The sequence below is a fragment of the Dasypus novemcinctus genome, chromosome 12 (assembly GCF_030445035.2).
Source record: "Dasypus novemcinctus isolate mDasNov1 chromosome 12, mDasNov1.1.hap2, whole genome shotgun sequence".
NCBI lineage: Eukaryota > Metazoa > Chordata > Mammalia > Cingulata > Dasypodidae > Dasypus > Dasypus novemcinctus.
Window position 1 is genome coordinate 88622859 of NC_080684.1, and position 16431 is coordinate 88639289.

At 42.6% G+C, this 16431-nt stretch overlaps 1 protein-coding gene across 1 annotated transcript in view; it reads left to right on the forward strand.

Annotated features, from left to right (window-relative positions):
• LOC101446259 (uncharacterized) overlaps positions 1–4901 on the forward strand; it is a 67591-nt gene extending 62690 nt beyond the window's left edge. Inside the window, 2 exon segments of the mRNA XM_071218735.1 lie at positions 1467–1537; positions 4760–4901. Coding sequence (XP_071074836.1) covers positions 1467–1537; positions 4760–4783 — 95 coding nt within the window. The 3' untranslated portion in view covers positions 4784–4901.
• The last annotated feature ends 11530 nt before the right edge of the window (positions 4902–16431 follow it).

Below are 16431 nucleotides of genomic sequence, written 5' to 3' on the forward strand. Positions count from 1 at the left end.
CTGAGATGGAATATCATGTAGCTATCAAAATCCCTGTTTTCAAAAAAGTTTTTAACAGCTTAGGTTTGTCAGCTGGAGTTCTTTGGTTGTGTGCAATAGAAACTGACTCTGGCTTACTTAAAACAAACTGAAACATGTGGAAAGATATTGAGAGCTGGGAGCTCCCAAAATCACAGTGAGGCTAGAGGCCCTGGCTTCAATGGGGAGGAATAATGATATTTCCAGAGTCCTGGGCAACAAGAATCATCCCAATAGTCTCATTGAAAGACCCACCCCTGGGGGTGGTGCAGTGGCAATAAAATACCCTGGATAGATGCTTCCCCCTTGCATCATTCATCCGTGAGATGCCTCCAGGTTGCTCTGGGGCAGGATGAGGGAAGATCTGGCCCCTTTGGCTTCTAGTGGGAGAGTATCACCTGGATTTGATCTCCTGTAAGACTCACACTAGGGGTGAGAGAATTCACAAAAAGAAAATAAGAGTATTGTTTGGAAGCCGAATTGATGTGGGGGCATCAAAAACTGATGTTTGACCTATAGAGTGAAGAAATGGTTATATTATAATGTTAAATGGAAAAACTAGGTGATGCAATTTCATACATGATGGGATTAAGTGGAAATGCACTCATAGAAAAAGACTGGAAGGAAAGATACCAAAATCCTATTAGTACTTCTCTTTGGGAGATGGATTATGGGTTTTTATCCTTCTTTCTATTTTTCCTTATTTTCCACTTTTTTTCTAATAAGCTAAATCTGTATTTATGTATTTTTAAAATATCTGTGTGAAAAGTTTATGTGGACAGCTTCTGGGGAAAAGCAAAATTTTGGAGTGTTAAACCAACTTCTTTTTCTCTTTTCTTCCTCTTCCTCCTATTCCTATCCTTGGGCAACCAATGAATCGCCACATTCTCTCTATCAGAAAAGGATATGATATCAGTTTCCTTAAGCAAATTCAATCATCATAAATTTTGCATAATAACAAAAATAGCTACTGCTTAAGATATTTCATTTGAAGTGTTTCATTTGTATTAACTCATTTAATTCTCATCAACCCCTTATGAAGTATTATTATTATCCCCATTTTTCAGATAAGGAATACCAAAGCTAAGAAACTTGCCCCAAGGCAACATAGCCAATAAGTTTTAGCATAGGATCTAAGGTAAGGCAAGGCTGAAAACAATATGAACGTGGAAGGAAAACCCTCATACTTACAGGCAGTATTTGCTAATTACTGGACAAAAGAAGAATAGTCTCTTACTTACAACCTAGGAAGAAAAAATTTCTGCTTCATTTCATCAGGGCAGTTTGTAGAACTTTGGGTAATTTTGTACAAGTTCCTAAATTAAAATGAAACATAATCTGTGTGAGAAAAAAAACGTCATTGTTCAGTCCCTGATAACGTGTGAGGATATAATATGCTCATAGGGACACATCAAGAACCTTAAATTTATGTTGTTTCCTTCTTGCAGCTGGAGGAAATGGAGAACCACATCGTGCGCCATTTCAGCCATTGAAGGTGAGGTGGCCCAAAGGGAGTGAGGTAAAGAAACCTGCAGGCTTTATGGGTGCTGTGGGACGAGGGGTGCAGACTCAGCATTGGCAAGACTGCAGGCACTTCCTGACTGGTTTTGATTGTGCATGCATGCTCACATGCACTGTGGTTACAGAATACATTTTCGAAAGTATTCATTTGGCCTCACCTTGTATATTCTAGAGAGGACAGATGGATTGAGTCTTTTCTTCCTTTTTTTAAAAAAGATTTATTTATTTATTTATTTATTTCTCTCCCCTCCCCCCCACCCTGGTTGTCTGTTCTCTGTGTCTATTTGCTGCGTCTTCTTTGCTTCTGTTGTTGTCAGCGCATGGGAATCCGTGTTTCTTTTTGTTGCGTCATCTTGTTGTGTCAGCTCTCCGTGTGTGCAGCACCATTCCTGGGCAGGCTGCACTTTCTTTCGCGCTGGGCATCTCTCCTTTCGGGGCGCACTCCTTGCACGTGGGGCTCCCCTATGTGGGGGACACCCCTGCATGGCAGGGCACTCCTTGCGCGCATCAGCACTGTGCGTGGTCCAGCTCCACACGGGTCAAAGAGGCCCGGGGTTTGACCCGCGAACCTCCCATGTGGTAAACGGACGCCCTAACCACTGGGCCAAGTCCACCGCCCTAGTCTTTTCTTTTTTACCATTCTTACATGCTTTGCCTCAGTAAAAGTTTCACCAGGAGGAGGAACAAAAGATGTATGATTCTGCTCTGGATCTTGCCTGTCCCACCATCCTTAGAGTTTATGCCACTGGATCATGCTATAATTCTAGTTCTATTTCAATAAACACATCTTGAGCATCTCCATGTACAAAATTCTCTGAAGATATACAAAGGTTCCCTTTTCCAAGGGTTGATCATCTTCGTGAGGTGACAAACACATACTCGAGTGTTGGTAATACAACGCAGGATAGGGCTGCAATAAGGGCTATAGCAGAGACCCAGGGGAGGCTCAAAAAAGAGGTGGGGAGAAAACAACCAAGGCTGAGGAAGTGGGAAGGGTGCCCTGAGGCTGAGGGTTTGAGCAGGGCCTTGTAGGTTGTTGAGGCTTCAGGGGCTATGGTGGGCTAAGGCACAGATGACAAAAAAGCAGGAGGCGTTTATAAGAATAACTAGGGAAACAGACTTAGCTCAAAGGATAGAGCATCTGCAGACGCAGAGAGCAGACAGCAAGCCTAAAACAACAAGGTGGGAGAGAAATAAATAAATAAAATAAATCTTAAAAAAATAAACAAATTGGAGTTGAGAGTGTTTAAATAGGTGCGGGGTGGGGGGGAGAGTACTCACATTTTCTTCACATTATCTTAATTAGATAAAAAATAAAATACCAGGAATGAAGAAAGGTATTCAATATTGAGTTTGTAAAATACTTTCCAAATGTTTCTAAATTTTTAAATGAGAAACCAGTGCTTACTTCTAGGAAAATAATATTTTTCTATCAGGTTTTAGCTTGAAAGGACTGCATGCAATCCCTGATGAAGACTTTTCAGTATTGATCTCTTTGTAGTCATGACAGTCATGATCAATAAGAATCATTGCTCTTACAAATAGGGGAACAATAACATTACAGTGATAGAAATTATATTTAAAAATTTAGGGAAGCGGACTTGGCCCAATGGATAGGGCGTCCACCTACCACACGGGAGGTCTGTGGTTCAAACCCCGGGCCTCCCTGACCCGTGTGGAGCTGGCCCATGCGCAGTGCTGATGCATGCAAGGAGTGCCCTGCCATGCAGGGGTGTCCCCCGCGTAGGGGAGCCCCACGCACAAGGAGTGCGCCCCATAAGGAGAGCCGCCCAGCGCGAAAGAAAGTGCAGCCTGCCCAGAAATGGTGCTGCACACACGGAGAGCTGATATAACAAGATGACACGACAAAAAGAAACACAGATTCCCAGTGCCGCTGATAAGGATAGAAGCGGTCACAGAAGAACACACCAAATGGACACAGAGAGCAGGAGCAGACAACGGGGCGGGGGGGGGGGGGGGGGGAAGAGGAGAGAAATAAATACATAAATAAATCTTTTTTTAAAAAATTAACCTTGAATAAAAGGGGGAAATGGAAAGGACAAATGAGTTCATATGGCTATGAGTCTCCAAAAAAGAGTTGGGAGGTCATCAGAGGGGTCGCACTTAGCATGCCTCAGCAGGGTCCCAGAGACAGGCAAAGTAGATACAAGCCCAGGTATTGGTTCTCCTGAGGGCTACAGAGACTCACAGGTTCTACGGTCACGGCAGATGGCTCTGGAGTTCAGTGCCTTGTCAGTTGGCCCTACTTTGGAGTTTGTGTTCCTCAGTGTGATGGAGTTGGACTCAAATGTGACCTTTTTACACATGCCTCTTCTGTTACTTTTACCAGACCTGTGGTTGGCACTGGGGTTGGTGTATACTCAGGAGACCTGAATCTCTGGACTGTCCATTTGACAGCCAGGCCCTGAGCCTCAGCAGACTTGTAACTCCTACTCTCTGGTTTATTGGACTTACCCCAGCCAGCTAACAGGGAGGTGAAGAAAGTCATACACCACACCAGGGAATCAAGAGTGCCTACAACTGCAAGCAGGAGAATTGCATCCATCAGCCATGTGGAATCTATACCCCCTCTCAATATAGAGGTGGAGTGGACATAACCATCCCAGGGTCCACAGGATGAAGGAATAGAGTATGGACTAGAGTGGGCTTACTGATATTCTATTCATGAACTATTGTGATTAGTAATGGAAGAAATTGCAGCACTGATGTGGAGAAAGTGGCCACAGCAGCTACTGAGGGTAGGGAGAGGGAAGAAGAAATATGATGTGGGGGCATTTTCAGGACTTGGAGTTGTCCTGGGTGGTACTGCTGGGACAGATGCTGAACATTGTATGTCCTGCCATGGCCCACTGGGTGGACTCGGGGAGAGTGTAAACTACAATGTAAACCCTATTCATGTGGTACAGCAGTGCTCCAAAATGTATTCACCAAATGCAATGAATGTGCCACAATGATGAAAGAGGTTTTTGATGTGGGAGGGGTGGGGTAAGGGGGAGTGGGGCATATATGGGGACCTCATATTTTTTGAATGTAACATTTAAAAAATAAATAAATAAAACCATAATGCAAAAAATAAATAAATAAATAGAAGTGGCCTCGACTGCCATCCTTTTCTTGTTGCTAAACTAAGGGAAATAAAATCCAATCTTTTAGCCTTAAAAAATTAAACTTTAACCAGTTTCTTTTCTTTCCTTAACAGATTCAGAGATGGAATTTCCCATGATAAATGGATTTTGAATCCAACTGAATTATCTTTCTTTAGGTCAAGTTTCAAGGTACTCATGAAGCTCTAATTTACAGCATACACATGTACTGTTAGTGGTATCTGGAGATCATTTAAAAGGCACATTAGCCTCAAATGAACATAAATATCTACTATGACAGACAGAGATTTGGGGTTGCAGCATGGAGCAGCACTGGCCAGAATTACTCACCTTTTCAGGTCTTCCACTGATTGGATGAGATATCACTCATTGCTGAAAGCAAACTCCTTAGTTGATTGTAGATGTAACCAGTCATCTTTGCAATCAAGTCGCTGACAAAGCTCATGAAATCCCTGATAATACAATTATCCCAGTGTTTTAAGAGCTGCAGCCATGACAGGGAAAAGTACAGTGAACATGCAGCCGGAAGACATGGGGTTGAGGTACGCCCTCCGCCATGTAGCAGCTACACATGTTCGGGCAAGTCACTTCACCTCTCCCAGCCCCACAGGATTGCCAGGAGACTCAAATAAAATAATGGACATGAAATGGCTAGAAAGACAGATAAAAAGAGAAGTAAAAAATGCAATTGTGTAATTGCTTGACTCCTTTTCTCAGTTCTTGGCATCAGGGAGTCTTAGGACTTCCTAAGTGCTCTCAATAAAAATCTCCTAAGTAAATGAGTTCTGGAACCCTTCGTCCATATTTTATTCACTTCTTAAGTCCCTTTCTTTGTTAAGAGACTCATTAAATTGTGCTGACTACTAAGTTCCATCTTTCTCTTTTTATCACTCTGGAGAAAAGGATTCCTTGGTGGTGGCAAGGGATAGCTAGAGGGACTTCAGTTCTCCCCTCTTCCACTGTCCCCTCTCCCTCCCAGCCACCCCCATTCTTTGAGTTAGGTGGTTTAAGTTTTCCCAGTCTTACAGGAAGTGTTCTGCAAACCCAGTTGCAAATTCTTTTCCCAAATCTCTGCCCCTGGACACCTCCTCCCTGTAAGACACATTCTGGAGCTTCTCTGAGGGGGTAACTAGAGAATAGACCAAGAGTAATGAAGTAAGACAGAATATTACAGAAGCATTTACCCAATGTGCCCAGTCCTGAAGGACAAGTGGGGGTCGGCCACCCTGTCTTAGCTTCCTAGGGCTGCTGTAACAAAGTACCACAAACTGGGGGTTGTGGGGGGTGGGGACTCACAGGCACATGCACAGTGCTCAGCTGCCAATTCCCAGCCCCCATCTTCCGCCCACCTCCTTTTCTATCCTGTGCAGATATTTCCGTCTGTTTCCATTCTGTAGTGGGGGCGGGGGTGGGTGGGAGGGACATTAGGTCCAATGAAAAGACCCAACCATCCTTGAACCAGAAACCAGGACCAAGCAGCCCCCGAAGCTTCTAGGGCGGGAACTCTCAGTGGCAGAGCCCTCTCCCCCTGGGTCATATCAGCACAGATTTGTCTCTCCCCTCTGATGCCAAGTGGCGTGTGCGGAGCGGCCACCCACTGACCCTGACCCAAGCAGTTGGTTTTGCCAGGAGACCAGCCACATGGGATTTCTCGCCCTGCTCTTTTGGACCCTTCGTGCTGTGTAAGTAATGAAGTGGTCATTTGCTGAAAGTTTCTGTTGTGCCTGAGCCTGTGTTCCCACGTCACACTGCACAGCAGCTCGCTCTCCAAGGTGGCTTAAAACAACAGAAACAGGTCTGGAGGCCAGAAGTCCAAGTCAAGGTCAGCAGGGCCAGGCTCCCTCTGAAACCTCTAGTGCAGAATCCTTCCTCGATGCTTCCTAGCTTCTGGGGGGTTGCCAGCTGTCATTGGTGCTCCCTGGCTTGGGACGACATAACTCCAATCCCCGTCTCTGTCTTCACATGACAGTCTTCTCCTGTGTGTCTCTGTGTCCTTTCTTCCCTTCTTATAAGGTCACTAGTCATATTAGATTAGGGCCCGTCCTAATCCAGTTTTAATTTGTTTTAACTTTTACTTCTTCGAAGACCCTAAGTTCACATTCTGTTTTATTTTTCCTCTAATCTTTTTTTTTTTCAATTTATTTTTTTAATATTTTTTATTGTCTTTTTTTAAAAAGATAAACAGATCACACAAAACGTTCCATTAAAAAATATAAGAGGGGAAGTGGACTTGGCCCAGTGGTTAGGGCGTCCACCTACCACATGGGAGGTCCGCAGTTCAAACCCCGGGGCCTCCTTGACCCTTGTGGAGCTGGCCCACGCGCAGTGCTGATGTGTGCAGGGAGTGCCATGCCACGCAGGGGTGCCCCCCACGTAGGGGAGCCCTACGCACAAGGAGTGCTGCCCAGGGCGAAAGAAAGTTCAGCCTGTCCAGGAATGGTGCTGCCCACACTGAGAGCTGACACAACAAGATGACACAACAAAAAGAAACACAGATTCCCATGCCGCTGACAACAACAGAAGCAGACAAAGAAGAACACGTAGCAAATAGACACAGAGAACAGGCAACTTGGGGCGGGAGGCGGAAGGGGAGAGAAATAAATAAATAAAATCTTAAAAAAAAAAAAAAGAGGTTTCTATATAGCTCACTCCATAAACCCCCGCTCCATCCACATCAACATCCCCTTTCATCAGCGAGGCCTAAGTTCATATTCAAAGGACTGGTGGGTGAGGACTTGAACATGTATTTTTGGAGAACACAAATCAACACATAACACAGCATAGAATGAGTGGCAGGAAACCGAGCCAGCTCTGTAAACCCAGGGACCACGTACCTGGCTCCACTGGGCAGGGCATCTCTGGGGAGAGCAGCAGGGAATCCAGATAAATGAAGGGCCTCCTTGTATGCCATGCTAAGGAATTTGGATCTTGGTTTGTTTACTTGTCTCTCATCTCTCCCCAACTATTTAATACTCCCTGGAGGGTGGGAAGCTTGATTTGTTTTATTCTTCTCTGGAGTCATAGCTCCTATCACAGTGACTGGCGAGCCCATTGCTGGCATCAAATGATGCAGGTGTTGGGGAACCACGCAAGGCAGGAACGTCACAGAAGTCCTCCCTGGCAGCAACGTGAAGGAAAGATGCAAGGCAAGTAAAACAGAAGGTAGAGAAGCTAAGGTCGTATTTTAGTCTGCTAGGCTGCCGAAATACAATATACCAGAAATGGATCGGCTTTTCCAATGGGGATTTGTTAGCTTACAAGCTTACAGTTCTAACTGTGAACATGTCCAAATCAAGGATTATCAGGCAATGCTTTCTCCCTGAAGACCAGCTGCCAGTAATTCTGGACTCCTCTGCCACATGGCAATGCACACAGTGGCATCTGCTGGTCTCTCCCTTCTCTTTCAAGTTCTGTTGCTTTCAGTTTCTTGGCTCCCTGGCTTTCTCTCTCTCTCTGTATTCATCCCATTTATAAAGGACTCCCAGGACTTTGAGGATTAGAGAGGCAGAGGGATCACTTCTCTTCCCCCCAAAATAGCTAGAGGACAAGCAGAGACTGTCTGGAGGGCTGCTCTGGGGTTCAAGACACCAGGAGAAGGTGAGACACACTCGGAAGAGAGAGGGGCAAAGGAAAGGAGTCTCAGCTGGCTAAAAATTCCCCTGAGTAAAGTTGCAGAAGAAGCAGCTGGCACCCATCCCCTACCTGCAGAGCACATAGCAGTCTGTGGCCCGCAGTGGCTGTGAACTGAGTGGCTGTGGACTGGAGGGATTGCAGAGGTCCTCTTCCTCAAGAAAGGGGAGAGGGAGGGATCTGGCCCACAGCAAATTCGGATTTGGGCCAGCAAACTTGGTCTGCTGCCTTGAAGGGGTCTCACCCTTCCAGGATGGGTGGGCCTGCAACATTGTTTGCCCTGAGAGCCAGCAGGGAGCTAAAGATAATTTGCCTTCTCAAACATTCTCCTTACTGCCCCAGGGTTGGTTGCTGAGGAATCAGAGGGATGGGGGTGCTGCGTGGCCAAGGCAGAAGAATAGCTTCTGAGAAAGTTTGTGAAGCTTGGTCAGCCCTAAGAACATTGCTTCTGTGCCACCCACCGTGGAGTTATGTTGAATGCATTCTCCCCTAGACCTGGGGTCTGAGCTGAATGGTCTGCCAAGGAGCACAGCCTGTTGGCAGACCAGAAAAGTGCATGAAACGGGAAAAACAATAATAATAAATAAAGGAAGCAATCAAGTCCCTTTATTGCCCCCCCTCTCAAAGGCTCTTAGAAACTGGCCTGTGCCTCATTACTGGATCCTTAGCCCTGGTTTGAGCAGTTAAACAAGGGCAATCCTTGTTGAACCAAGAGTCAAAGAACAGTGGTAGCACATGGCTACTTAACAGTAAATCCCTAGGCAAGAGAGAAAAGAGAGAAACTTAACATCAGAGTAAACACATAGTCAGAATCAGATGTCTAGGCATCAGCAAAAAATTATAGGCCATACAAAGAAAAAAGGAGATATGATTCAGGCAAAGGAGCAAATCAAAGCTCCAGATGAGACACAGACCTTGAAATAGATAATGAGGTTCATACAAATCACCTAAATTAAATCATGGAGTTGAAGGACAGCATGATGAAAGAAATAAAAGACAATAAGAAGACAACAGAAAAAACAGGAAAACAAAAATAAAAACAAACAAGAAGACAACAGGTGAACACACAAAAAAATTTGATATTTTGGATAGAAAAGTAACAAATTCTGTTAATCTCACATAATAAATGAGATTAAAAATACAATAAAGGAGGAAGCAGATTTGACTCAACTGATAGAGCATCCGCCTACCCCATGGGAGATCCAGGGTTTAAACCTGGGCCTCCTGACCCGTGTGATTAGCTGGCCCACACGCAAAGTTGATGCATGCAAGGAGTGCTGTGCCACACAGGGTGTCCCTCATGTAGGGGAGCCTCACATGCAAGGAGTGCACCCTGTAAGGAGAGCCACCCCACATGAAAAAAGCACAGCCTGCCCAGGAGTGGCACTGCACACATGGAGAGCTGACGCAGCAAAATGACACAACGAAAAGAGACACAGGGAAACGGACTTTGGCCCAGTGGTTAGGGCGTCTGTCTACCACATGGGAGGTCCGCGGTTCAAACCCCGGGCCTCTTGACCCGTGTGGAGCTGGCCCATGCACAGTGCTGATGCGCGCAAGGAGTGCCCTGCCACACAGGGGTGTCCCTCGCGTAGGGGAGCCCCACGTACAAGGAGTGCACCCGTAAGGAGAGCCACCCAGCTCGAAGGAAAGCGCAGCCTGCCGAGGAATGGCGCCACCCACACTTCCCGTGCCGCTGACAACAACAGAAGCAGACAAAGAAACAAGACACAGCAAAAAGACACAGAAAACAGACAACCGGGAGAGGGGAGGGGAATTAAATAAATAAAAATAAATCTTTAAAAAAAAAAAAAAGAAAAGAGACACAGATTCCTGGTGCCACTGACAAGAATAGAAGTGGACCCAGAAGAACACACAGCAAATGGACACAGAGAACAGACAACTGGGGGAGGGGAAGGGGAGAGAAATAAATAAAAAATAAATCTTAAAAAAAAATACAATAAAGGCACAGAACATCAGATTTTAAATCATGGTAAAAAGAATAAGTGTTATAGAGGGAAGAACAACTGAAATAGAAAAAAGAACAGAGAGAAAAGAATGGAAAAAATTGAGCAGGGGCTCAGGGAGCTGAATGATAGCATGAAGAGGATCACATATGTGTTCTGGGAGTTCCAGAAGAAGAGAAGGGAAAAGAGACAGAAAGAGTATTTGAGGAAGTAATGATCCTAAATTTCCCAACTTTCATGAAAGAAATGAATATATATGTCCAGGAAGCACAGCATGCTCCAATTAGAATAAATCCAAATAGACCTACCCAAGACACAAACTATGCAGAATGCCAAATACAAAAGATGGAGAGAAAATTCTGGAAGCAGCAAGGGAAAAGCAAAACATCACATAAAAGGGATGTCTAATAAAATTTAGTACAGATTTCTCTTCAGAAACCATGGAGACAAGAAGGTAGTGGTATGATATAATTAAGGAACTGAAAGAGAAAACTACCAATCAAGAATTCTTTATCTGACAAAGCTGTCCTTCAAATATGACAGTGAGTTTAAAATATTCACACATAAACAGAAACCAAGAGAGATAATAAGCAAGAATCCAGCTCTGCAGGAAACACTAAAGGGAGTTCTGCAGCCAGAAAAGAAAAGAGAAGAAAGAGAGGCTTGGAGAAGAGTGTAGAAGGGAAGACAATCAGAAAGAGTAACAAAAAGGTAAACAGATGGATAAAAATAACATATGACATATGAAAGCCAAAGGATAAAATGGTTGAAGTAAGTAATGCCTTTACAGTAAAAACACTGGATGTTACTGGATTAAACTCCCCAATCAAAAGATATAGGCTGACAGAATGGATAAGGAAACATGAGCCACCTATTTGCCATCTATAGAAAACTCACCTGGGATCCAAGGATGCAAATAGGCTGAAAGCAAAAGGTTGGAAAAAAATATTTCACACAAATATTAATAGTAACCCAAAGAAAGCAGGGATAGCTATACTGGTGTCAGACAAAACAGACTTTAAATGCAAAAAAGTTATAAGAGATGCAGAAGGCCATTATTTATCAATAAAGGGATAAACCACCAGGAAGGGGTAATAGTCATAAATATCTGTGCATCTAACCAGGGTACCCTAAAATACACGAGGCAAAATCTGACAAAATTGAGAAGAGAAATAAATATCTCTACAATAATAGTTGGAGACTTCAATATGCCACTCACATAAACAGATAAAACAACTAGACAGAAGATCAACAAGGAAACAGAACTTGGATAACATGCTAAATGAGGTGGATCTAACAGACATATACAGAACACTGCACCCCAAATCAGCAGATTATACACTCTTCTCAAGTGCTTATGGATCTTTCTCCAGGATAGACCACATGTTAGGTCATAACACAGCTCTCAATAAATTTAAGAAGATTGAATTTATACAAAGCACCTTCTCTGATCATAATGGAATGAAGCTGGAAATCAATAATATGTGGGAATGGGGGAAATTTGCAAATATATGGAGGCTAAACATGCTCATACACAATTAATGGGTCAAAGAAGGAACTAGAAAAAGAACAACAAACCAATCCCAAGGCAAGCAGAAAGAAAGAAATAAAGATTAGAGGAGAAATAAATGAAAATGAGAACAATGAAAACAACAATAGAGAAAATTAACAAAATTGACAAACCCTTAGCAAGACTAACAAAAAAAAAAGAGAGAATATGAAAATAAATAAAATCAGTAATGAAAGGGGGGACAATATGACTGACCCCACAGAAATTAATAGGATCATAAGAAGATATTGTGAGAAACTGTAAGCCAACAAATTAGACCTAGCTGAAAGATAAATTCCTACAAACACACTAACAAGCTACATTGACTCTACAAGAAATACGGGGGCTCAACAAACCAATCACAAGGAAAGAGATTGAATTAGTCATCAAAAATCTTCCAAAAAAGCAAAGTCCAAGACTGGGTATCTCCACAGGTGAATTCTATCAAACATTTTGAGAAGAATTAATACCAATCCTGTTTAAACTCTTCCCAAAAATTGACGAAGAGGGAAAATTACCCAACACATTTTATGAAGCCAACATCACCCTAATACTAAAGCCAGATAAAGATACTACAAGAAAAGAAAATCAGGCGGCGGACTTGGCCCAGTGGTTAGGGCGTACGTCTACCACATGGGAGGTCCGTGGTTCAAACCCCAGGCCTCCTTGACCTGTGTGGAGCTGGCCCATGTGCAGTGCTGATGCGCACAAGGAGTGCCCTGCCACGCAGGGGTGTCCCCCATGTAGGGGAGCCCCACGTGCAAGGAGTGTGCCCCGTAAGGAGAGCCGCTCAGCACGAAAGAAAGTGCAGCCTGCCCAGGAATGGCGCCGCACACATGGAGAGCTGACACAACAAAAAGAGACACAGATTCCCGTGCCGCTGACAACAACAGAAGCGGACAAAGAAGATTCAGCAGATAGGCACAGAGAACAGACAACCGGGGGGGGGGGGTAAATAAATAAATAAATAGATAAGTCTTAAAAAAAAAAAGCAGAAAAACATGCAAAAAGAAAAGAAAATCACAGACCAGTCACTCTAATGAACATAGAAGCAAAAATTCTCAACAAAATAGTTGCACATAGAATTCAATAGCATATCAAAAGTATTATACAGCATGACCAAGTAGGATTTATTCCTGGTATGCAAGCGTGGTTCAACATAAGAAAATAAATTAACATAATATACATTAAAAAATCAAAGGAAAAAAATGCATGATCATCTCAACTGATGCAGAAGAGGCATTTGACAGAACCCATCATACTTGCTTGATAAAAAAACACTTCAAAAGATAAGTATAGAAGGAAAATTTGTTATGGAAGGTATATATAAAAATCCCACAGCAAATATTGTATTCAATGGGGGAGAAGTGCAAAGCTTTCCCTCTAAGATCAGGAACAGGACAAGCATGCCCACCGTCACCACTGTTATTCAACATTGTACTAGAAGTTCTAACTAGAGCAATTAGGCAAGAAAAAGAAATAAAAGGCATCAAAATTGGAAAAGAGGAAGTAAAATTCTCACTATTTGCAAATAACATAATAATATATTTAGAAAAATCCCAAAATATCTATGACAAAACTATTAGAGCTAATAAATGAGTCCAGCAAAGTGGCAGATAGAAGATCAACATGCAAAAATTAGTAACATTTCTATACAATAATGATAACAAGCTGAGGATGAAATCAAGAAAAAAAAATGAATTTATAATAGTGATGAATAGACTCAAATATCTAGGAATTAATTTAACCAGGAATGTAAAGAATCTGTAGTCAGAAAACTAAAAAGCACTACTAAAGGAATTCAGAGATGACCTAAACAAATGGAAGGACATTCTGTGTTAATGAAATGAAAGACTAAACACCAGGAAGATGTCAATTCTACCCAAATTGATTTATAGATTCAATGTGATACCAATGAAAATTCCAACAACCTATTTTACAGAAATAAAAAAGTCAATTATCAAATTTATTTGAAAATGAAAGGGGTCCTGAATAGCCAGAAACATCCTAAAAAGAAGAGCAAAGTCAGAGGACTCACTCCTGATCTTGAAGTATATTATAAAGCCACAGTGGTCAAAACAGCATGATATTGGCATAAAGATAGACCCATTGATCAATGGAATCAAACTGAGAGTTCAAAAATAGACCCTCATGTCTATGGTGAATTGATTTTTTTTTTTTTAAGATTTAGTTATTTATTTCTCTCCCCTTCCCCTCCTGCCCCCCTGCCCCAGTTGTCTGTTCTCTGTGTCCATTCTCTGTGTGTTCTTCTGTGTCCACTTTTATTCTTTTCAGTGGTACTGGGAATCTGTGTCTCTTTTTGTTGTGTCATCCTGCTGTGTCAGCTCTCTGTGTGTGCAGCGCCACTCCTGGGCAGGCTGTGCTATTTTCAGGCAGGGTGCCTCTCCTTACAGGCGCACTCCTTGAGCGTGGGGCTCCCCTATGCGGGGGACACCCCTGCACGGCAGGACACTTATTGTGCACATCAGCACTGTGCATGGGCCAGCTCCACGCGAGTCAAGGAGGCCCGGGGTTTGAACCGCAGACCTCCCATGTGGTAGGTGGATGCCCTATCCAATGGGCCAAGTCCACTTCCTCATGAATTGATTTTTGATAAGCCTACCAAGTCCACTTTTCTGGGACAGAACAGTGTTGAGAGAACTGGATATCCATAACCCAAAAAATGAAAGAGAATCCCTATTTCACTCCCGATAAAAGAATCAACTTAAAATGGTCAAAGACCTAAATATAAAAGCCAGGACCATAAAACTCCTAGAAGATAATATAGAGAAACATCTACAAAATCTTGTAGTAGGTGGGATCTCTTAAACCTTACACCAAAAGCATGAGCAACAAAAGAAAAAATGGATAGATGGGACCTCCTCATCTGCACCTCAAAGGACTTTGTGAAGAGGGAAAAAAGGCAGCCTACTCAATGGGAGAAAATATTTGGAAATCACATATCTGAGAAGGTCTAATATCCATGATATATAAAGGAATCCTTCAACTCAACAATAATAAAAGGACAAACAACCTGATTAAAAAATGGACAAATGACCTGGACAGTTATTTTTCTAAAGAAGAAATACAAAAGGCAAAAAAAAAAAAAAAAGAAAAAACCCACATGAAACAATGTTCAGCCTCACTGTTATAAGGGAAATGCAAATCAAAGTTGCAATGAGATATCATGTCACACTTACTAGAATGGCCACTACTAACAAAACGGAAAACTTCAAGTATTGGAGAAAATGTGGAGAGATAGGAATGCTTATTCACTGTTGATGGGAATGTGGAATGGTACAACCATTGTGGAATTCTGTTTGGAGGTTCCAAAGGAAGTTAGATAGATATATGCTATGTGACACAGCAATACCACTACTGGGTATATACCCAGAAGAACTGAGAGCAGGGACAAGAACAGACATCTGCACACCAATGTTCACAGTGAGGGTATTCACAATTGCCAAAAGATGGAAACAACCCAGCTGTCCATCAACTGACAAATGGATAAAAAAAACTGTGGAGTATACATACAATTTAATACTATGCAGCTATAAGAATAAATGAAGTTGTGAGGCATATGAAAAATGGATAAACCTGAAGGATATTATGTTGAGTGGAGCAGGCCAGGCATAAAAGGACAAATACTGTATGATTTTGCTTTTATGAACTAAATATAGTGAGCAAACTCATGGAGTTAATAGCTAGAATATTTCACCAGAGAATAGAATGGGGTTAGAGATTGGAAAGCTGACGTTTAATCTGTGTAGAATTGATAAAAAGTTGTTTGGCAATGAATAGAAATGGTGAAAGCATATCATGGATTTGTAATTAGTAGCACTAACATGTGGGTATGATAGTAGTTTGTTTTTCGTTGTTTTGTTGTTGGAGTAATGAAAATGCTCTAATAATGATTGAAGTGATGAATGCACAATCAGTGATTTTAACTATTGCCATTGACTGTACATTTTAGGTAAATTATATGGTTTATGAACAAAAAAATAATAGGGTGGTTTGGAAGAAAATACACCAAATGTAAAATATGGACTATTTAGTAGTAATACTTTGATGATGCTCTTTCACAATTGGTTACAAATGTTTCACAACAGTTAGTGGTGGGATGATGTATGGGGGCCCTGTATGATGTTACGCATGTTTGTTGTGTAAGTTCACAACTTTTACTATATGCTTATTATTTATGTATGTTCATTTATGAATGATATACTTCAATAAATTGTTTTTAAAATGAAAAAAAAAGGATGCCAATAAGAGGATTAAGAACCACCCTGGACCTCACCTTAAGTGAAGTAACCTAATCAAAAGTTCTAAGGAAGCAGCTGTGGCTCAATCAACTGGGCTCCCGTCTACCATATGGGAGGCCCTGGATTTGCGTCTCAGGGCCTCCTTGTGAAGGCAAGGCTCGCCCACATGCTGTGGAAAGCTGCTGGTCCGGGCACCACAGAGTGCCGCCAGCCTGCAAGCACTGTGGAGTGCTGCCGGCCTGCAAGCGCTGTGGAGAGCCAACTCAGCAAGGTGATGCAATAAAAAGCGAGACAAGCAAAAATGCCGAAGAACATGCAGTGAATGGACACAGAGAGCAGACAGCAATCAAGACACAAGA